The sequence below is a fragment of the Opisthorchis viverrini genome, assembly GCF_000715545.1.
Source record: "Opisthorchis viverrini unplaced genomic scaffold opera_v5_94, whole genome shotgun sequence".
Taxonomy (NCBI): domain Eukaryota; kingdom Metazoa; phylum Platyhelminthes; class Trematoda; order Opisthorchiida; family Opisthorchiidae; genus Opisthorchis; species Opisthorchis viverrini.
Window position 1 is genome coordinate 565,034 of NW_008751751.1, and position 24,038 is coordinate 589,071.

At 44.7% G+C, this 24,038-nt stretch overlaps 2 protein-coding genes across 2 annotated transcripts; one reads left to right on the forward strand and one right to left on the reverse strand.

Annotated features, from left to right (window-relative positions):
• Positions 1 to 10,362: 10,362 nt before the first annotated feature.
• On the forward strand, positions 10,363 to 20,184 carry T265_05191 (hypothetical protein; the record flags this gene model as incomplete). The annotated part of the gene is made up of 13 exons (XM_009170135.1): positions 10,363 to 10,420; positions 10,460 to 10,547; positions 10,588 to 10,682; positions 10,724 to 10,851; positions 10,887 to 10,985; positions 11,171 to 11,323; positions 11,662 to 11,820; positions 14,017 to 14,216; positions 15,537 to 15,687; positions 17,527 to 17,739; positions 17,810 to 17,956; positions 18,142 to 18,270; positions 19,816 to 20,184. The coding sequence occupies 13 exons, from the start codon at positions 10,363 to 10,365 to the stop codon at positions 20,056 to 20,058; spliced, it is 1,863 nt and encodes a 620-aa protein (XP_009168399.1).
• A 3,048-nt stretch (positions 20,185 to 23,232) lies between these two features.
• Positions 23,233 to 23,427, reverse strand: T265_05192 (hypothetical protein; the record flags this gene model as incomplete). Its single annotated transcript, XM_009170136.1, has 1 exon — positions 23,233 to 23,427. The coding sequence occupies one exon, from the start codon at positions 23,425 to 23,427 to the stop codon at positions 23,233 to 23,235; it is 195 nt and encodes a 64-aa protein (XP_009168400.1).
• Between the last annotated feature and the right edge of the window lie 611 nt (positions 23,428 to 24,038).

Below are 24,038 nucleotides of genomic sequence, written 5' to 3' on the forward strand. Positions count from 1 at the left end.
TGTATGTATCCTGCCTTTTGAATGACAGCATACATCAATACAAAGGGAATCCGGTGTACGATCAAGTGCCACATATTTTCCTTCTTGCTTCAGTGTGCGAAAGTTAAAGGTGGTTAAGTAGACAGGCTTTCGGGGTTTCAAGATATTTCGAGGTGTTTAGGGTTTCTGGGAAAGTCGGACGTACAGAAGCTGCAGATGAGTGTGAAGCATGGCGAGCAAAACCGTCGTGCCCAGTGCTGGAACCTTCAGAGAGTGTTTTAATTTGGATGGGGTAGGGTAGAAGAGGGGAAACGTAAGCGTGTAGAAAGGGAGGCGTCAGCAGTAGCATGTTCTCACTTGCCCCCTTACTGTATGCAGCAAGTGATGTGGCCCGGCTGATGACACCACGCGACGGCCGATATGGCAAGAGAGTATTGTCATGGTTGAATGTGAGCTGGGGTACTTCCAGGGCGCCCATACCGAACACTACTAAAAGACAGACTCGATAAGTGTCTTGCAAAATAAAACTGAATAAAGAGAAAAGAGAATCCAATTTTGGTCACAGACGTGCTTGTAATATAAGGATTGGACACCCAAGTCATGCGAACCAGACAAGACTATTGAGGAACTTTTTTAGTTTAAGTATTTCGATGTTTTCTACCATGTCAAAGAACATGGGCGAATCGATAACGAAGTAATAAATTACAATGCAGTATTTTTCCAACCGTTAAGATACCAAACTGCGTCCTTGATGGAGCATTTTCGTGAATGGGGCTACTAATAAGAAACGCCGGCCGGATTCTTCGCGCTTGGTTAATCAAACACTCAAGAGTCCGTTGGCTTCCTCGACAGGATTCTTAACTAGGACCGGAACGAATGATCAAAATGGCTGAATAGACTGCGGATCTGCAACGAAGTAACCACATGGTGAATTTTTTAACGACTGTCTCTTGAATCAATATAAATAATCGACTCTTACACTACCATCAGAACACAAATGCTGAAAGAGAGTAACATGTGACGAAGCCGCACTATAATACCATAAAAAAGCTCGACGTATGGGACCAAAGTCGATTTATCTTATAACGGCACAGCATACTTTGAGAAAACCCATCAACCACATGGCAGTTAAACACCAGTATGCATTATTAGCGCATAACGTATATTGGTGCTTAACTGCCACATGAGCTTGAGATACGGTTACGGTACCAACTTACTGGCCGGAATATCCGAGGTTCGAAGCCAAAACAGGCATCTCGATTGTTTCTGTTCAGGTTTAGGCAACTTGCTGGTATCCTAACCCTCGTGGTTTTTTCGAGTAGCATGGCGATTAGGCACCGAAAGGGTGCTACAGCTGAATAGATATTATAATTATTGTTGACGTATTGGGGCCAAGGGCGATGACGATCGTAGTGTATCTGAGTATACATGCAAGCCCAGTCTAACCTATTAAGCAAAATTCTCCCACGGAAAAGTACGAACAGAGTTTACAACGATATACTGAAGGCAAAACAGATTTCATCTGCCAGGATTATTTAACCAGTTGGTTAATCCTGAGTAAATTAGCTGGTGTAACTCTGATTTGTTCCACAAATGGAATAACCTCTGTCGAGCAACATGCTGATGTCGCGAAATTCCAGGCTTCATAGAAATGTATCAGAGCTTCAGCTGCCTCCTGTAAGTTCAATGCGCATCTGGGCTCCAGCACGTTCAAGTGACTGACTACCCTCATTGTCCATTTTAGTGGCAATCTGAGCCGACAAATCCACCGTTCAAATCGCCCTGGTAATGTTACTGAGGAAAAACTTCCTCCTGACTATGCTGGAGACAGACGGGCTCCAGCATACATTGGAGCCCAAGAAAGTTCTTGGGCTATCAAGGAATTCTTCGGAATTGACGGAATACTCCAAAGCCTGTTCCTACTGGATGATAAACATCGGTCGAATAGGACTGACTCTGAGAAGAATAACCTCCCGTACTGGAATTTCAAGGAGACACAGACGTCATGGATACCGTCTTGAATAGACTGTACCTTACCGTGGTGTGACGGTTTGTGTACCTCAGCGACATACTGAGCCGTACTGTGACGTGACCGCGCGACACTCGCAAGTCTGTTATACCAGGTTGGAGGTTGGGACACATGTAGTGACTTGTTCTGTAAAAATTCGAATATACTTGCACTCCCTGCCATCCGAGTAGGTAGACTAAGCGCTGTTGGGACCCGATTGGGTGTTCGTCTTGGATTGGGCACGAGACGCACGGACAACGGAAACAGGCTGCTTCGGATTTGAGCTAATCACAGACTGCCGCTTTGCAGTACCGATTTCAGGAACAACGGAAATCGCTTGGCAGCGTGGTGCCCATCAACGAAACAGCTCCGAATCCAAATGGACCACATCGCTGTCAGCTATCCGTGGCGAGGGTCGATCACAGCCTGCCGTTTCTTCTGGAACACCATCGTGGACTTCAACCACGCACTTGTGCGATGCAGCCTTTCATTGTTTTTTAGGTTTACACAAGACACGCACACCTCGCTTAGCCATTGAGAAGCTTGTGGACCCAGAAATCAAGCGAAAATATCATGATCGGCTTGTCGGATTCCTGTCCAACGTAAGCCTTTGTTGGGGCAGGATATGCAAAGCGCTACTCTGGGCCCGAAGTTCTTTTTTCCATTACAACTAAGCCAACATCATTCGAACGTTGAATCTCTGATAGGACCGTGTATTTGCTGGCGGTCGGGCGACAGATTTCCCGTTACCGCAACCACAACTCCGCCCGACGCATCATCCGACACCAGGTGAAACTGAGCGTCCGTGCAGACCGGGGAGCTTGGTTGACCCGAAAGGCCGAAGAAGTGGAAGATGCAAAAATGCTAAAAACGTCCGCAAGCCGTTCCACTGGATTCGGTCGACTGGACCTCGGAGACCCCTTATCAGTTAAATTATCAGGGACCAAAATGGCTCCTTGATATCTAGCAAAGGAGAATATTTAGACCAGTGGATACAGTACTTCGAACCGCAATTCATTTAGCAACCAGGTTCTTCCAATCCCTAATTCTGGTCCTCGTCGAAAAGGTGGACTGTGAATATGAAGCCCACTTGAACGTCAGAAATAGGCGAATTTATATATCTAGTTGAGGGTTATCTTGGTCCTGGTCATGGAAAGCTTTCACCTTCTCCGTTTAACGATGACAGTGGATTCCTCAAACAGTGCATGTCCAGCCTATTTGGATATAGCTGGGAGAAGGATACCGTGCGATTCAGCTGGAGTGAGTCAGTATTAGAGTACTCACAGTGAATGTAGTAACCTCAGAGATGTTAGTTCTAGTCCCGTTGTAACAAGGCTCCTGGTGTCACCAGTTCTTCGTTGTCTTACAGTGGTTTGGTCTGTGGGAACAAGCAGAATTTGAGCTGGGTAGAGGCTGCATCGATCACATATTCACACTCCGTCATGTGTTAGAGCAACGTCATATGTCCAGACGGCCAATGATCTTAGTAATCCTTGACTTTACAACAAGGGTGTCCACTCTTAATTCTTGTTCAAATTCGTCATCCATGAATTAATGGGGCGAACGCTGGAAGGCCTTCATAACCTTAGTTTTCAGATTGTTTCTGGTGATAGCTCACCGGTCTGGGGTGTGCAGCCCTCATCCTTGAAGACGAACGTGAAACACAAGCCCTGTTAAATAAACTGACCACCGCCATACCATCTCTCCGCGTGCATCCTGCATATTTTAAGTGCCAAATCATGTGCGGTATCTCCAAATAGCCCTTGCAGTTCAAGGAGAATCACTGGAAGTTGTGGAAAATTTAACAGTTGTAGTTGTATTAGCTTTGACGAAATCCGTCTGATGAAATCAGTGCAAGAATCTCAAAGGTTGGACTCACGTTTGCCAATTTGCGTCACTTGTGGCGTCAAACAGGGATATAACTGCGTCTTAAAGTAGCCTGTATCAAGTTTCAGTAAGTGCTGTGTTGTTGTACGGTTGCTAGACGTGGCTTCTGCGGACAGATGACGTGAAGCGTCTTTAGATTTTTTGACCACCAAAAGCACTGCTTCTGCCGGATGACATCAACGGATTCCTATCGAGGCAATTTGGAAACTGGTATTTGGTTGTGTAGCGGGTACTTCAATCGCGAAAAATATCCAGCATCATCAACTCGGGTGGCTCGATCATTTGCTACGCATACAGATAACCGTTTACCGAGGTGAATACTGTTTCCCATGCCTCTTTCAGAATGGCGCAATCTGCGAGGTGGACAACGTATGACTTGGAAGAAGGGTGTGAAAGTGATTGGGCGTTGTTCGGTGTTGTACGTTTTTCAGGGTAGAGTTCCGGTGACAACGCCTTCACTTGGCTGGAGACACCGGTGGCTGATCGATGTCAGAGTTACGTATGACTTGGAAGAAGGGTGTGAAAGTGATTGGGCGTTGTTCGGTGTTGTACGTTTTTCAGGGTAGAGTTCCGGTGACAACGCCTTCACTTGGCTGGAGACACCGGTGGCTGATCGAAGAGTGAGTTGTTCTTGCTCTCAGTTTCTTTCCAGATTGTATGACTGAGTTTTTGGAGGCTTGACATGTGGCGGCACCTGGTCCCCTGCATCCCTCCCTCTTTTTTCTCTTTTTTTCACTCTTTAGAGACAATCAGATGAGTTTTATTGTTGTACGTCAGTGATGCATCAGTGTAAACAATGATGTTGCTGTCTCCGATGATGATGATGATAGTGGTTAATTCAAACGTGTTAAGCTCGGGATGGGTAGCCACTTTATTTAGAAGCGCAATTTTTGTGTGGTTCAATGAATGAAACCACAATGTTGATTATTGGTACGCTGCGCATTCCTGATGTGCATTTGCATTGTTTATTGTGGACTGTTTCTTTGGATTTTCATTTAAGGTCAGATAGTTCTTCTTAAGCGCCACACGGTTCTAGACCTAGTGATTAAGAACTCCTTAACCAATCGCCGATCCCTTCTTGTCTCCACTCATCGTCGTAGCAGCAGCTAGGTGAATTTCTTCCGTATTTGTGTGCGACGCCTCTTTTTTTGGGAACACTTTACATCAGCGGTTCATGTCAACAAATAGCAGGTGATCACACAACAGCAAACAACGGTCACCTAACTCGACAATATAGGCCTAGTTTCCTGTATCCAAGACAAAGTTGAAGACATTCGGGCTGATATTCCAGAAGACCCACTTAAATGTGAACCGTCAACCGTGGACAGAGTGCTTTTACTCTGTTCATGACTTCACAGAGCATATGAATCAAACCAACAGCCGCGCATTTAACTGCGGTACATTTAGTTGCGGCGTTGACTATACAGTTGTAGCCCGTAGGCAGCCAGTCACGAATAATAAATGGAGTCATGTTCGTGTGGGAATTTATGCCGCTATTTGCTGTACATCTTATTTAACTGTTTTCTCCTTCTCAGACCACAAACTGTCTGCCCTCAGGTGATGGTGTATGCTCATGCGAGTCCAACATATGTTTCGTTTGTCATTCTGGTCCAGTTTAATGTTTTCTTGTTCGTGCTTCCTAGTTACACCTGTCATCTTAATGTACTGCTGTAAGACGACTAATCAGCACGTTGTGAGGCGTGGCCTCCCACAATTATCAGCATCAGGCATAAAACGAGGCGAGATGGCTCAGTGGTTAGAACAAAAATTTACTGACAGGAAGGTCCGTGTTTAAATCTCGACCTCCACCTCTCGACTTCCCCTGTCTAGGCTTGAGCACCTTGGCAGTATCCCAGCCCCCGTGCTTCCTTCTAGTGGCACGGCAGTTAGGCACCGAAAGGGTGCTACAGCTGAACGATTTTTCAAGTTTTGAGGCCAAATGCAGTAACCAGTGTGTAATAGCTGCTTCGCTGTGTCAGAGAGTTTGCTAGTGTGCGTGTCCGTTCGTCGTTCCACCATCGATCTGGCATGTGACTTGAGTGGCTGATTGGATGTGTGTCCGATTGGTTGGCTCGCGTGAGCGCTGTGGGTTGACTGGATATGTGACTCAGTTGTTTTGCTTGCCTGCCTGGCCGCGTGTACCCAATACACTCGTGTCCGTACTTACGCGTTCTTCTGACTTACTGTGAACTACAATACAGTGTTATCGAGTGTGACAGTCGTATTCGGTGACACTTGTTACTAAATGGGATCGGATACATGGGAACTCTGACTTCGTTGCTGACTCTATCCAATGGGCCTTGAGAAACCAAACGATAATTACAAACCGTATAAGTGTCCAGTGCCTCATATTAGTGAATGGTTCATTTCATCAGCTGTTATGGCAGGGCCATATGGTTATTGGATGAATCTTTGCGCCGATCTTCGAACCCGGCCTCTGTATCTCGACTTCTGTCTAGACTTTGGTTATCATCATCATCGACAGCAGGGCATCAGTGTTCAGCACCGATGCTTCACTGCCATACAACCATGATTTATTTGAAAGCCTAATTGTAAAGAAAAGAGTAAAGGTGGACAGAGAAGGGACTTAGTGCTAGCTTACCACAATCATTCCGAGGTGCCTACACTTCCAGACATTCACTCAGGCAATCTGGATAGGAACTGACAACGCCACTGACATCGGTTGGCGGCCATATCTTGTAGTGTCTCCAACCAGGCACAGTGAGGATCACGCGGTCCCCACCCTGGAAGGCGAGTAGCACCGACAGCACCCAAGCGTTTCGTGATCTCCTCCATACTCCTCTGCCAAGTCAAGGGTTGGCCACCTCTCTGTTTACGCCACTCTGAGTTGGGCATGGAAAACAGCAATCTTTTCGGCAAACGGTAGTTCGGCATACGCAACGCAGCTTCTGGTGCTGGACACATTCTTCAATGGTAACCTGGCAATATCTCATCCCCCGTGCCTCCTTCGAATGACATGGCAGCTAGGCGCCTAAAGATGCCACAGCTGAACGCTTATCTTACTCTTTATCTTTGCGCGCTTGATATGTGTAGCCGAAAATGTTAGGCTGGACGATAAGCCGATGGCTACACCTCTGCAAAAATGATTGAAATAATGAAATACGAGCAGAAGACTTGAGAGGGTCAGCGGTCCATATAGCGGACTTCGCTCGATAGCTTGAGTGGCCGCGCTGGCCTCGTATCGTTGTCAGGACCATCACGGAATACTAGCTTTCCAACAGTAATTGGTATGTGACAAAGTACTTTCCGGCGACATGGGATAAAACTACTGATTAGAATCTGCAGTAGGCTGTTTCAGCGTTTGCCAGGGGGTGTAGTTTGGAATTCCGTGAGGTCGTAGCAGCAAGCCTTCAGCAGAACAGTTGTATTAGGTGCACAACTAGATCGTGCCTCAAATCCTTGTATCTTTACGCGCGTTTCTCCGGCTGACGGCTTTTACACATTTTGCTTTCAGTGGTTTTATCATTCCGTTTCCGGAGTCGACTTTAAACTGTCAAGATTCCCTTGAGATACTCCATCCCTAACGGGAATCTAAAATTTATTTGGTCTTGAAGCTTTTCATGGGTGCAACTGAAAAAAACTGAACGCTGCAGAAATACAGCATTGTGAGCGCCCTATAGCATGAAGATATACCAGCATTGTTTGCATTTGGACGAAGTTGAATACTCAATTCCTGTGATAGGTCCATGGTACGAAACCAGCCCTGGCTTTTCAATTGTACTTTTCTGGGTTTGGACACCCTGACGGTATATCAGTCCTCGTGCTTTTTTTGGGTTATTTGGCAGCTATGCACCAAAAGGGTGCAGAAGGTGAACTACTTTCTTCTTCTTTACCCTTGGAGCCGTGAATCCGATCGACAGATGTGGCGCCGATGGTCACGTGTGACGAGCAATTGATCCGAAGTTTGAATATTCACAAGTGAACTCTATGGCGTAATGTGGGAATAAGAAAATCGGGAAGAGGACAATACTTTTGACTCGCTATGCCTCGTGGTGGTGGTAATGAGGATGATGATGACGGGCCTCGGAAAACCAATAAGTTCAACCACTGGTTAGGTGATGCTTGCTGCAGTACAGCTGGATGTAGTACTTGTCTTTTCATTGCTATGTGCACTCCATGTGCCTACCAAGAAATCATTAAAGATATTGGAGTCTTTCGAGCACTCACATACCAATGCGGGTGTTGGGCTTGTTTGTTCACGTGCTGTTGTTGGGGCACAGTTCTGGGCTGCTTGCGCAGAAAGGTCCGTCTCCGAAGAGGAATACCCGGGACGCCTATGACTGACTGCTGCGTGGGGTGCTGTTGCCCGTGTTGTGCATTCACACAAATGATCCGACAGATCAGAGACGATATAATGCTTTCCAAGCAACGTCCTGCAGTTCAGGATGATGATGATGAAACTGATGATGATGATAGCGACGATTAAGTAGCCGGTTTAGATGCTTCCAAGCAACGCAGGTCAACTTGCTTTACTCGCAGCTAAGTTCCTGAAAGAATCACTCCAAAGACTGCGTTTTTTCAATTACCAGTGCCCATCATATGCTTACTGATTTGACGTGCACTCAAATGAAAAGTGCTTTTCGTGAAACATTCCAATGGTGTTTGACTTTTGGAGAGGACCACTTATTTCGCCAGCTTCCGGACTTAACAAACGGATTAAATAGACACTGAGAATCGGTGATCCAGGTTACTGCACTCCCACGGCGTACGTAAAATTCGAGCTTCAATGATCTCCCGAAGTTTTCGTTGAAACAGTATCTATAGGTAACTTCGCAAAGAAAGAGTGGAGGTATAAACACAACAGTCAGCATCCAAAGGTAAGTCGTGTGGTGACCAATGATCTAATGAATAGGTTAACAGAAAAGCTCTCTACTTTGACCTTTTGTGATGTCTTTCGAGGGCAAACCGCCGCTTAAGTTAGGTGTGTTCTAATACCCATCATCCTTCAACTGATTTGTCCATTTTTGATGTTTCATTTCTACACACTGATCATACTCATCAGTGACAGTAATGTTAGTGTGGTACATTGATTCATACCACCAGTATGATTGTCTGCTCATCTTTAACCGTGTGAAAGCATATATACGGACTCGGAAATACCCCTTTTCTTCTTTCATTTGTAACAGGGGCTCAAAATTTGGTCTTTATCAGTTTAGGTCTGTGAGCGCAAGAACACATCAACTAAGTGATACCATCACGACTAACAACTGTCATTTCCGACCTAATGCACCAGGTTTGGTGATTTTAAACACTTCAGAAGTGCTTCATAGTTATATGCTTTTGGAGACTAATAAGAAGTTTAAATTGGAACTAGTCCGCAACCGAATTTTCCGACAAGAATCTGGCGGGGTATCGATTTGTTTTGTCAGAATTATAAGTTCATCATTGTAGTGATATTTGCTGATAGGGAAAATGAGAGATTCAAAGATGCGGAAGATGTTGCTGTGACTTTCTGTATCTTACCTGTAAGTGGGTTTTTATACCACCACTAAGTCCAGAACATACCCCAAGAAGTAGTAGACTAGTGCATCTATGCGATAAATTTAGCAGAATTTCTGTAACTCCGTTCGAAAGAGCTCCTGGTGATTGCCATCGTTGTTGTTGGGCTGGACAAAAATTTTCACTGTGTTCCACCCGACAAGTGATTGTATGATCGCTATTCAGTTTGAATCCCTTTACTCTTTGGATCTGCAAGGGCATACGACAGCAAATCACTCGCGCGAAAATAAGTGGAAAATTTTACATACGACCTCGGTCTTAGGTTAATTCTAACTACTACAAATACCTTTCGGAAGGGCTTGAAATTTTCAACCTAATAATACTTGACTGTCCAGTTGTGATGCTGGTTGCTGGTGCTAAGAAGGCAAGTTCTGCCTTGTGCTGACCTCCATAGCTCTCATTATTGCTAGCTCCACATTATTGTTGGTGGGATCTCACTGGTTGTTTGTTTTGTTTTGATATATTTGTTCACTGCATTTTCGTGACTCTCGGGGTCTGTCGTGACAACACCATAAAACTCGTAAGTCATCGTTGAGCTCGAAATGCAAGTGCCAATGTCATGTGAGTACTACTCTGGGATTAGACCAATAAAGAGAATCAGCAGTGTACCACATTTTGCCCAGCACTGTAACCCGGAACATTTGATTTCTTAACTGGTGTATTGAATCCGTTGCCGTTGATTTCCACCGTCGTCTGCAATTTTGTAAGACACTTGTTAAACGTCTTGTCGGCTCTCAGTTTCTTCCCTCCATTCAACCTATGAAACCCATTTTCTGACGGTGCACATCTGATACATCAGGTCTACTATACTATTTTTTCTCTGCCCTCACTCATCAGTGTAGAGCGGTTTTCGAAAGTTATTGATCAAGCAGATTGTACGATTGGTCTTTACTTTCTTCATTTTAGGTTCCTGTTCTCCTAATAAAACCAATTTATATTGTGGGAATTGAGTTTTACCTCGAAAAAAGATGGCTCGAGCCAGGACAAAAGATACTGTAAATCATGCAAAGCATTCTATGAATCCAGGTAAGCCACATCCCTGACGTATATCAAGCCTATTTCTAGATCGTGAGAAGCAGCCCAAAGGCAGTACAATGCGTTCAAAAGCTACCATCAAGAGGCTGAATATGTACAGAAACTTCAAGGCCAAAAGGTAAATTGGCTTCTTGACTTTCTGGTACATGTTGAGTAAGAGACAAAGTGGGGAAAATAATTCGACCCGCGCCTTTCCAATCTACTCTGCCCTCGGGTTCTGTCTCACGTGTCGAGCCGAATCGTCGATGGTTTGGTAAGCTATTCTCTGAAGATACTATGGTAACGCTCTTCCAGGAAATACGCGAGTTATAAGCCAAGGTGCGCTTCAGAACTTCAAAGAAGCTATGAAGACCCGAAATCCATATGAATTGATTGTTCGCCAAACAAAACTCCCAATCTCTTTGCTGGATGAGAAAAAAATTGTATCTACCTCTTTATTCCTAATGGTTTTGGTTAGAAAATGAAACCGTCCATATTGTCCTCTGAAAGTTTTGCGCATGTTTTCGGAAGTAAAGCTCAGCGCAAGCGCCCGAATTTGCCCTTTGAGGACTTGACAGTAAGCTACGTAATCAAATTAATGTTTCCCGCCTATTCATCGAATACCCTGATGCTGAAGGAAACAGTGGCAGTCACTATTTGGCCGCCAGGTTCAGAGTATTCTTCTCTTTCGTCTCCTCTTTACCTGACCAGCTAATTTGAGTGCTTTCCGCCTTATTGACCCCGCTTTTATTCATTGTATAGTCCCTCGTTCATAAGGCTGAGGCTACACAGCAGCAGTACAGCGCGGAGCAGGACCGTCATCGAATACGTGAGGACGATGGTGTGCGCGACCTTGCAAAACAACCGCATTTCAAGGCAGGCCAGTCGAAGCGTCTGTGGAATGAATTGTTCAAGGTAGGTTCCAGAGAACCCAGTAGTTTTTGTTTATATCTACTTGGCTGGCTGTACTGGCAAAAGTACACTTAGGTAACCCCGCAACAAAGATGACCGAATGTCCGAACTTTGCTAATGCTCCTTGTGTGATCTCTGGGTTCGCTGAATGTTTTGACCGTGTTTTCATTTTTGTCTGCGTTAACCGGTAGGTCCTGAGCAACTTGGATGGTGTATAGAAATTAGGAAACCCTAATGGGAATCTCACTGGTTATTTTCCAACTGTCCCGAGAGGAATTGCTTTCATACCTCCTATTTACCTCTGGGATTATGATACTGGTCCTGTTTTGTGCATTGCACAGGTGTTAGATTCCTCGGACGTTGTCCTCTACGTGTTGGATGCTCGTGACCCAATGGGCACTCGGTCGTCTTATATTGAAAAATACCTGAAAACAGAAAAACCGCACAAGCATTTCATTTTTGTCATCAACAAAGTTGATCTCGTACCAGTGTGGATTACGGTAAGTTCATGTTTTGCACAACCAGATGGTCGTTAAGTTATGCAATCACTTCGGATGGCCTATATGGTTTGAGATTTAACTGCGTAGCAGTTGGTAATGTGGTCAAATATTGGTAGCTCGGGTGAGTTTGCTGGTTATTGATCAGTTCGCTGAGCTTGGCAATTGGTTTGCAAACGTTTCGTCACCATACGAGGTGACATCATCATCCTCGTATGGTGCCGAAACGTTTGCAAGCCAATTGCCAAGCTCGGCGAACAGATCAACAGCCAACTGATCTACAACCAATGCCTAGCAGTTGTTTTTATTTTACCCTTCTTCGAACCACCGACGGTAATTTCAAAACTCAGTGATTACTTTTGCTGTGGACAAAAAGGTAAACTACTACTTTCCATTTTGTGGTTTATTCGGTATCAAAAAATATGAGTTTCACTTCTCTGCCTGCAGGAATGGTAGCATCGTATTGAATTCTGGGCAATCAGTAAAAGCCGAAGTTTGGAGGGTAGCACTGTTGCGAAAACCTATGCGAACACTGTNTTCCTCAGTTGTTTGATATAACGGATTTTTGACACCTTATTTCCATATATGAAGGGACCATCAGATGTGGATGATGCTCTCATGTCAGTTGTTGATTCTTTGCGTACACAGTCATTGAACGATTTATTGTTGGTGTGCGTAGACTGGTTGACTATAAGCATGCTGGATAATTCCCTGAACAGCTTCTTGAGACTTGGTATTTTGTCCATTGACGTTTTAGCGTTACGCCGCCTTATTATCAGCCTATGTCAATGAAGTACTCACTGCCCGAATCACCGCATTACCTCGATGGCTTTTAGTCGGGACCCGCCCCGTGCGGTTCCTTACCGGACACTGTAAAATCGGCTGGCACCGCGCTCTTCACTTCTTGACAGTTTGCAAAGTTGCTTCACAGACAAAAAGACTGAAAAGAGTTGTCTTCGATAACATCTCATTTGGTTCAGATCCATTATGTATCCATTTTTTCTCCACTGACCGACACTGAGTCCAATCTTCCATTGTTCAGTTTTCCTGTGCCAGGTGACCATCATCCTGCATCGGATGCAGATAAACTACCCTAGCTTAACTTCGCGCATTTCATATGTAATGTGTTGTACGATTACTTCAACTATCCATTCTTCTCGACTTGTCCGGAAGTTTCTTATGTAAACACGGGCGCCTAGAGCGAAAGAACGTGGTATTGCTCCTCACTGCCCAATGAATTTTCTCTCCATGAGGCACTTTCTCTTATAAGTACATTTTTAGGGAAAATCATGCCAGTGGTCAAGCACGGCTGGAGAGCATTATTAGGGTACCGAGTTACTGTATGTTGCTCGATAGAATCGCAAAACATGCACATGTTTTGTTTGATGTTTCCTCTCCTTGCCAGCTGCATAAGCCCTTGTTTAAGGACACCAACATGACGTCCATCTGGACTGTTCTTTTGCGGTTGGTGGGATAGTCTACGCAAATTTTGGGTTCCTTGAGAAGCGAAAATATTGGTCGATTTCATGTGCTATAAATGAAGTTGTCTTATTAGAACTGATCAGTGAACTGTCTGTAACGGCAGCGTGATTGGGTTTGCTGCGTTGGGCGGTTGTCTTTGGCTACTGATGCGTCATGCCAGTCAAGATGGAAATGAGTTTGACGCCATCCATGCAATAAATGTGAATCGGGTGCGTGTTATTTTCTAGTGCTCTGACACGCAGACGCTGCAAATTTCGCCTGGAACCCGTTTATTCTGCTCAAATGCATGAAGGGCTCTGGCAGTTATTTTGAAACTCCTTACCTGTGGAGTCTCAAGTTGGGGCAGTTGTCTTTCCTTGGGATGGTGGTACCACATGCCACAACGCTGCGTTTTTATTTATAAACTCTAATTGCATTACACATGGCTCCGAAAATTTCCTGCATCAAATACTGTCCACGGTGCCTACACAGCCCAATTTTTTACGTCGGGTAGATGCCAAACGTCCATATTTTTATTTCATCGAGTAGATATAAATGCAATAGTCGCTTGTGCTTACAGATGAGGTCATTTACTGATAGCCTTCATTCTCCCTGTCAATTCAAGATGGATGACCATTAGGGTCATGTGGGTTGTTCTGGTTATTCTGAGGTTGTTTATCAAACCTGTTACACTTGTCAACACCTGATTAATTGTGTTCATCATTTTGTCAATTTTAGAAACGATGGAAGGCGATCCTCTCCCAGGAATATCCAACGATGGTTTTTCACGCTGATCTCAATAAACCAATCGGAAAAGTTGCTTTATTGGGTCTTCTCAGACAGTTGTCCTCCCTACACAGTAAGCATCGACAGCAGATCTCCGTCGGGATTATCGGCTATCCGAATGTTGGTAAAAGTAGCATCATAAATGCCTTACGGTACGTTTCTTTCAAATATGTATTTGTTGATTGTTGATTACAGTTTCTATGCGATGTGCCTATGCATCATCTGAAAACTTTTATTAGCGGTTCGCTTCATTGGGGTCGCCGTATCCTTCTGAGCTGTGAACTGTTTTCCCGCCTGCTGTTTTTCAGTTTGTTCGATTCTTTCCCTGCAATAAAGTCACGGATTTCTTGTAAAGTTGCCTATGCCTTTTACCGCTTTGCTCCATCATGTATTTTTCGTAGTTAGTCTGTATGATATAACAAACACACCCATGCCACTACTTGATCCGTATGAGAGTTTCTGAAAATGGTAGCTTTGCTCACATCTAGAAGCATCTCTGTCCCCTTCCAAGGATTTTCCTCATATATGGTTCTACTGTCTTGTGCCTTTGACATATCTGGTCAGGTATCCCGTAGGCTAATTTCGCTCCCCATGCCACTGTTAATGTAGCCCTGCAAACTGCCACCTACTAACAGATTATTAAACAGGTTTAGCAGTAGTAAACAGGATTCCCATTTCAACTGGAACCTAACGGACTCCTACCGCCTTGGCGGTTTATATGACAGCAAGAGTGGATAACAATACAAAATGTGGTAAAACGCGCATGATCCCACAATTCACTAGCAGCAACTGCGTGACACCAGTACCATTATTGGTACCAGTACAGTCATGCTATTTTGGGTAAAGAAGGCCTTTATGTGGAAAAAAAGGCGAGAAGACAGCTGTAAGCTAGCAAGAGTAAAAGGTGCCCGCTGGCGGGACCGGCTTATCTGGATTCCCGTTTGCAGTGGACCTATGGGTAGCGTTTTTTCTCTGAAGCAGACGTCAGATCCTTGATTTACTGCTCATGATATCAGTGGTCTCCTCGATGAAGATGAAGTTAGCGATAGTATAGTCGTAGCGGCGGCAGCCTTCATTCTACCTCTGATCAGGGCGAAGACGCTGCCACCTTCGGTGGAAGGTGGAAAGTAGTAACCAAGTCCATATAGAACAGTTAAACCGTGCAATCACGTCGGATACATGTCCTCAAGAATTGTTCGTTTCATCTAGTCCAGTTCTTAACACTTTTCCGTGCCGAATAGGTGCGAATCGCACCTGGTATGTTTGAAATCGAGCTATCGCTCCGCCCTTCTAGCTGCACATGCAAAAACGAAGTCGAATATACATCTCTGTTTCAAACACAAACTTCGAATTGCTGACGTGTTTGTTATTGCCCGCTCTTGCTGTGTAAACTGCAGCTTTAAATCGCGGTAGTGCATTGACTGGTTTGTCCGTCTTTGACTTCTGTCCTCCGTTTTCTTAACAAACCTTAGTAACAAGAAGGTTTGCAAGGTGGCTCCTCTCGCCGGAGAAACGAAGGTTTGGCAGTACGTCACTCTGATGAAATCCATTTTCCTCATCGACTGTCCCGGTGTTGTCTATCCTGAAGGAGCAACAGAAGCGGAATTGGTCATGAAAGGCGTTGTACGTTCCCTCTGTTTTGTTTGTTGCTAAAACGCTGTATCTGTTGGCCTGTTTTGAAGGTAATAAGGTAATGGGCTTGCACGTATGGATTCATCTTATGAGAGTCTTTCTAGCGTATCTTTGAAAATAACCTTGTAATTAACGCAAGTACATATATATATATATATTTATTTATATATTGATAGGAAAGTCATGTCGTCATCGTCGTCACTGATACCTTATCGCTGTGGCAGCACTGGCTCATAGCTACCACGCAACCGTGCTGATTTTACATAAAACCCTGCCATGTACAGAACTGGTAAGATGTCACCTGACTAATTCGTCTTTTTACACAACCTCAAGAGGTTCGCAAGTGGCAGTCCTCTGCGTAATGGCCACTTGAGTTCCTCAAGTGATCTACGGAATCCCCACCTCTGTGTCAGTTTTCTTTGACTGACCGTAATTTCATCCACCAGTGTTTTCCAGTGGATTATGCAGATACCTTTTTTGTTTGAAGGATGAATGATTCGCTGATCACTCCAAATGCACGCTTGTTTCATAAAAATTTTGTTAGAAAGTGCTGTGAGGACCTGCACTCCTTTCTTCGTATACAACGAAATCGTTCGGAGTATTATTTTCAGTATTTGAACCAAGGAATAACCCGCTTATGTATCACCGATAGATACTTGGGCTTCATAGAGAGTTGGAGTGGAGTAAGCTTATTGGAAATTATAATAACTGTTTGTAATTAAACGCAAATTATTATTCGAACAAAACCAACCTGTACCACTACCAGTTGTGCGTCCTTCTAAGTCTAGTTGTAGGCAAATCACACTGTCTAACCTATGAGAATTTCTGCGGTCTGAACTTGGGTTTATTCATTACTATCCCACTCACCTAACTGCAAGAGTGCGTCTTACTTTCGAGGTCATCTCAGTAAATGTAGTCTTCAACCGTATTTTACACTGCACGTATTTTTTGTATTGGTCTGCATATATTTCTGTCCATTCTTTCATCTATTACAGTGGGCCTCGTGAAAGTATGATCCTGTGAATCCATGGTCCTCCCGCATGTTACCGTTTTAATGATAGCCGGGGGGTTGAAGGATGCTACAGAGAGACAATTATTTTTTTATTAAAATCTTGCGAATTCCGCAGCTACTTTATGTTGGTCATCGTGAGTTCACAGTTGAGGGGTCTGTTGGGCTTCGGGCATCAGTTTACGCTCCTGTGCCGCGAGCTCTATAGGTGCACATTCCTGATGATTCCAAACAATAGTGCGGATTTTTCCGGAGGTGTTTATGGATTTGTACAACTTCCACCAACAGTTGGGGCTCCCGATCAGATATCTGAGCTATCCGGGTTCGGCCCGTTTTCGTTACATAGGTAAATGTGGTTCGAAGGGGACGTGCGGGCTGAGATTTCGCCTTGACGGACGCGCTTCCAACCACTGTTTCCGATTGGTAACTCGTCTTGACAGCAGCGTTATTTCCAGCTGATCAGCCTCCCTGGTGGTCTGTATTCAGACCCAATGTGAAAATTGTCAATTTCGTAAATACATACTGCTATACCAGAACGAGTACGAACAGTGGGATCCGTATATACTCAGTCTACACCTGTGGGCAGTGTGTGCATCCATGTGGGTAACAGGATGCCCAACGAAGTGGGGCGTATTTATTCAGACTTAGGGGTACGCCGAACCTATCGTGACTGGGTTGACTGAATTTTGTCCCTTCTTTAATACGCTTCACTTAATCTCTTTTTGACGTATGGATTACGCTTAGTTGCCTCCTAACTTTTGACGATGTTATATCGATATTCGTCATGAATTCAGCAGATCACTGTTCTATCATAAACTCAGGTCCGTGTGGAATATCTTCAACAACCTGATTTGTACATACGGGATGTTCTTGATCGTGTCCGGCCGGAATACCTTCGAGTTCGCTATAGGCTTCCGCAAGAAACACCTGCTATCGATAGGGAGCCTACCACAGACGCTTCCAACCCTTCTTGGTTAACGGATACTGAGCTTTTCTTGGAGCTGGTTTCTCGACAAACAGGAAAACTTTTAAAGGTTTGTCAGTTTTTACAGAGACTATATTGTTCCAGTGTATGATGGGACTAACCACTCTCGTCTTGTTTAGGGCGGAGAGCCAGATTTGATGACAACCGCCAAACGTATATTGAATGATTTCCAACGCGGGAAGCTACCTTACTTCGTCAAACCTCCACCGGAGCCAGAAGAGGACAAGAAGGACCGTGAAGGCGAAATGATCGAGGAGATGGTAAAGGTGAGGAATTTGCTTCCATTTGAATTGTTATTTCCTGTCTGTGGATGCCTCTATCCTTTTCGATATGGTCAAGCTCAGTCCTCGTAATTCACTATTACTAGGCACCCAGTGATCTGTGGAATAAAAGGGAACTGTATAAATTGTGACACGTCAGAGTGAACTTGTCCCCTTTGATCTTCCGTCAGGACTTGGCCGAAGAGTTGGATGAGGGAGATGAAGGAGACTTTACGCCGGGGATTAAACCGCTCAATTCATCCCTTGCTGCGGCTATTGAGTCCGGCCTCGTGGAAGATGTTGACATGGATGCAGTTTCTGTAAGTCCCTAAATGAAACGTACTTACTTTTGGTCGTATATTAAGAAGTATAGAGACTAACTTGAGTGTTTAACGATGAATGCACGAGGCTTTTATTAAATAAACAGGTTTTTGAAGGGGGTCTTGTCGATTCCCACTAAAACCAGCTCGAACATACATCTTGAAGAGACAACAATTCTGTGAGTTTACTCTCTATCTAGAGCTTTTAAAACATTTCCGTGCAAGTTGTTTCTTGTTCTTGACTAAAAAGCCGCAGTGTTATTATCAGCCGTTATCGATCAGCGGTGGATTTCGTGGCTTCGCCTGGCGGGAGCATAGTTCTGGACTGCAAATAACTCGGAGCATAGCAGTCTGCAGTGATGCTGTTCCTTCGCGGACCCAATAAAACAACTAATTAGAGACGATGTGATATCAGATCATCGGAGACGGCAACATCAGTTACAGAAGTCATCATCATCTGTAAAACCCGTGTACTTGTCGTACAGTGGTTATAGGTGCCACCGTTTCGTTCACCGATGATTTGGGGATTTGGGGTAGGCAGTTGCTCATTAGAGTTGGGAGTTGATATAATTGATGCGTAAATACTGGGTTGTCAGTGAACTTTCAAGTGGGGAGACTGGGAAGGGAGCTGTGCATTGTCTCTAAACGTCTCGTCTCGGGGTCCCCATCCATGGAGACGAGTAGCGCGGCTGAGTTTGCTGGTAATGGCTTTCACACTTCGCTGACCTCCCCTGGCTTGTTTCCAATCTTCGCGTGGTTGTTCGAAAAGGGCTCTTCATGGAAGCCGGTCAGCTGGTATACGGAGAATGTGAATCAGCCAGTGCAGCCCATGGAGTATGATCAGCTCATCTATCATGAGTGAATTTCTCCTAGGAATCGTCTGATGTACTTCAGAATGACTGATCCAGTGTTCCCAGCAGACTCGGGCAAGCTCCGAGGATATCGCTGGTCAAACAATGAAGATCTTACGCCGTCCTCGGCGCGCAGCGGTCAGGTTTCCGCCGCCCCAGNCAGCTCATCTATCATGAGTGAATTTCTCCTAGGAATCGTCTGATGTACTTCAGAATGACTGATCCAGTGTTCCCAGCAGACTCGGGCAAGCTCCGAGGATATCGCTGGTCAAACAATGAAGATCTTACGCCGTCCTCGGCGCGCAGCGGTCAGGTTTCCTGCCGCCCCAGCAGTTAACCGCTCTTATATTGCGAGATGAGAGAATTGTTTCTGATGGTCCTTCAAACAACGTAGCCGGAGACTAACAGAAAATGTCATTAACATTTGTTCATAGAGCCTTTACTCAAAGACAGGGTGGGCCACACGTAATTCCCTTCGTCATTATATGCTGAGCTTTTGTAACGTAACTTGAGTATAGGTCTCAGGTTTGTGAAGGAGAATGGCTAAAAGTGAAAAGCTCTTAGTTTGGTTTATTTTGACGCGTTAGCTTCCTCAAAGACTTCCTCATTAAATAAGGAACTGTAAAAAAACAGCTCAACTGTATATTACTGTGCATGGCTATCCGTAAACTCATAAATTACGCTTTGTTCTCAGACTGATGACGACGAGCCCGTGCATGATCTGAATGACGGAGAGCATCCAGAAACCATACCAGCTAAAGAAAGTCAGAATACGGTAGAGGCCCTTTCGGGAAAGCAGAGGCGTCGACTTCATCGAGCTCTGAAACGGCAACAAGGTCGTGCTGGTCGGCATTTTTACAAGGAATTGCGTGAACATCGATCGCCGAAAGGAATCAAGGCTGAATTGAGGTCTAGAATGCAAAAAACTCGGCCTTGACGGTGGATTTTGGTACTAAATTCATTTACCACTTGTATTCATTGTTTCACGCAGCCTTACATTATTTTCAGTCCTGTACACAAAAATAAAGAAAGCGTGACCCATTTCAGATCTTGTCGATTCGAACCAGTGTTTTGCTTTCAAGTGTGCTGTTTTAAGTACACTCGATTGGAGTGCTCTTGAGTATTGCTCCTAGCATTTTGGCGTCGGTAAAATCGGTCGCCGGAACAGAATATTCGGCGAAATGTCGTGTATCAAACGCCTTTGACACTTGTATACAGTACAATAACTCGTGTTCTCCACCCTGACCTCAGTGCCAGTGAACAAGATAAACTTTTTTTTCGTCTAGAGTGCTAGATAATGTTGAGAACGAAACCTGTAACCTACAGGTATACATCCTGAATGAACTGACGTTAAATTAACAAGTTGAGAAATAGCGACCAAAATTTAAGACCTCTGTGTGCCGCACCACCCGGAAAGTCTTTAATATACTCACCGTTTTGCCGTACTCCATTTATGGGGACGCCTTGCACGAATTGGAGTCAGTCATTCGGCACTGCCCCGCAATACTGCGGCTAACAATATAACATGGACTCTGTGACTGGCTTTTCCCATAAATGAGGAATACGTTCGCAGTTCGGCAATTCTGGAGCAATGGCATGGAGTTTCATGGCCTCAGTAGACCGTTTATAGAATTAGGCTGTAATATTCGTTGTTCTGCTCTGCTTTGTTATGGAGCAGTTACTTCCACCGGCCACGTTTTCGTTCATTTCCTGGCTCTCTACCCTTTCCGCTGCACGCAAACAGGTCCAAATGTGTATATTGTCTCAAGCGTTCAGTCCCCCAAACCCTTATTCCTACTCGGATGCTTAACGTGACAAAACATCCCCATGCACACCCTATCCTCTGCCGCACTGTGACAAAACAGAACTGCCTCTCTGATCCGTTGCCGTTTGGTATGGTCACGGTACCTTAGCATTCCATAGTTTGTGGTTGGTCTGGTGGATATGACTGCTTTGGCTGTTCTGGCTGATAATACGCGTGGCAGAAGGTGACTTTTCAAAACAATTAATGCTAAGCGCACCTGCGCCGCATCTCAAAAGAACGGACGCGAACATGCTTTACCGAAAAGCAACAAATATAGAGCTTACCTCTCGACATGAACCAGTCAAAGCAGCCATTTGTATGGGGGCGAAAATGCATCGAAGTTTGTGATCAATTCAAACCGTAAACCTACTTATGTGAACTCAATGAGATTCCCAGCAATCTGGTAGTTAACAAGATGTGTCCACTCAGCCTGGTTTAAGGGAAGGTTCATTCATGTTCTGTTCGTGGACAAAGGTGGCGTGTTTGAGAAAAAAATGCATACTTTCCAGTTGGTAGGCCACCGGTGGTATCTCGGATCTTGCTGTCTTCATGTTAGATATTAGCTATACACCAGACTTCAATGACTGCGTTTCTTAATTCGTTCAGGAAACCCTCTCAACTGAGACTACCGGAATCTGATCCCATTGTATTTCGCCTCCATACAAATATAGTCCTGGTGTTGCCTAGATGCGCATTCCTCTAGCGGCAACTAGTGTGCTGGGTTTTCTCATCCTGGAGCCAAATGCGCATTTGACTACCTCAGCTTTCTAGAAGTAAACGATAGAGTGGATTTGCAGGGGCGATTAAGATGTTTGTTTCTGTTTGTGCGTGCGTAAACAGTCCGAGGCTACTGAATTCCATCTACTATAGCGGACTTGTGCTCGTAGTCCGATAGTAGACATTCTAACATATCGTTCACATTCTAATTTGGTTTACTAAGTGAACCGTTATACGCCTGATCAGAATTTAATCGTCAGAAAATCCAGATGAGCTGTACGACGGTTTGACAGCATAAATGAAACCACACTAGGACTTAAATTCAAAAGTTCGAATTAGTTGCAGAAAAAATGTGAAACCCGTCTTAAAATTTACCGTTTCCAAATTCGCATGTGGTGAGGAACTCATTATCCCTTTCCGTGTTTCTGTTTGTTAAAACGGATTCTATACTAACTGATTTGTCAGTTGCAAACTCTTTCCGAGTGAATATAGGCTTTATGCACCCATCAAACCGAACCATAGCATGTATCGGAACAACAGCGTGAAGAGAGAGGATGAGCTCTCACCGAGGAGGACTGCACACTAGATCGTACCCGAAAGTGGTGGTCTTTCTCAGTTAGATCTTCCTAACACTCCACGCCATAACACGTTTTCACTGTACGCGCAAAGCAATGGCGTTGTCTATTCGGAGTTTGAGACAAACCACCGGGAAACTTCAAGAGCCACTGGCCCAACTGCGTCACAGGAACGTTCGGGCTCATAGATCCCGTCAGCGGGATCTACGCTGCATCCTTCCGAACTTCATTCAACAGGACCAGCGAACGACGATCTCAGTCCGGCTAGGCAGCGACAGCATGTCCATCAGGGGGGTCGGTTATGCGCCATGTCCTGTAGTTTCGGACCGCGCGAAATGCGATATTGGAATTACTCAAACCTGAGAGAGATGCTGATCCTCTATTTTAGGGTAACCCATTGGGTCTTTCACCTGTCTACTTCTATTTTATATCACGACATCGCTTGTGTCGAGATCGAATTTGAATGAGGATTCTCCTGAAAGCGCTTTGAGAAACCACTATTGACATCAGTGGACGCTATTTATGCCGATGAATGACTCAGAGTGTATTTGAAGCGAAAACCGAGATTTATGTATGCGCTGTCTGAATGAGGCGCGCGTATCAGGAGACCAACCAAATGAATCACCGAATACTCTAAAATAATCCGTGAGACCTACTACTCTGTTCCTCAGCCTCATGCAATACCTTTCAGAATAGTTCATTCTCCCCCAAAAGGGGCCAAAAAGCCCATCCCGCGAATTCCTCAAAAATGGAGATGGTATTGGCATCTGTTTTAAAGGCTCTCCACCGTTAACTGATATTCGACGATACAGCTTAGATTAGTAGTAGAGGCTGAAGCCCCCGAAAACGCTTGTCCAAACCCAGTAAGTAGTTAACTATACAAACTAAATTCAGTTTTGACATCTGTTTGACCGCCAACCTAGGTGCATGATGCATAAAAACCAATTCATTACATGTTGGAGGTAAAACCGCGAATCTTAACAAAGGCACATTTACAATTCAGATAATTGAAGGGTCATTTTTTCTTTGTGATCTTTTTAGCTCCTTGCCCAATAGGTCCGCGGGATGCAGCCAAGGCACGGGCTTCTTCCAATTTCTTTTGTTCCTCCCGCTTCTTCTGTTTTTGCGCCATAGTATCTTCATCCATTTCTTGTTGTGCTTTCTTCGGTTGCTTCAGAGGCTTTTTCTTACCACCCTCACGACTGGACATGGCTGAAAGAAAAATAATCATGTAGTGTTCGAAAAACAGGCTTAAAATATCCTTTCTGCTAGAATACTACGTTCATCAAGGACGGAGTCTGCAGGAATATTCCACTCTTTTCCAGTCGGCCAGGATTTATCGTCACCACTAAAAGCAACGACCGGTAAGGATGTTGGTGCTGCACTGCTGTACAGCCACTCCTAATTTGACGAAGATTAAGACACGGAGACAGAGGACTTAGAGCTAGCCTACCATAAATAACCGAGGAGCCGACACCCGTAATACTTAGTCGAACAATCTGGATAGGAACTAACAGCATGGACGCCGTTGACATCAATTAGCTGCGACGTTTCAGTGTGTCCCCAACCAAGCACCTGGGAGTCACATGGACCCCATCCTGGAAGGTGAACAGCGCTAAAACTTGTTGTAACATCTTTGAAACCCCTCTGCCCTCCGTGTCTAGGTTTCCGGCACTCCGAATTAGGGCAGGCTGTAACTTATCAGGTCCAACAAACTGTCCGGCCACCGTCGTTTGTAATGGCAGATGGTTTCTTTGAGGAAAGCAATCTCTCGTTTACCAGAAATTCGTTGGTCCCGCGCGACTTTAGCTGTACTTCTGA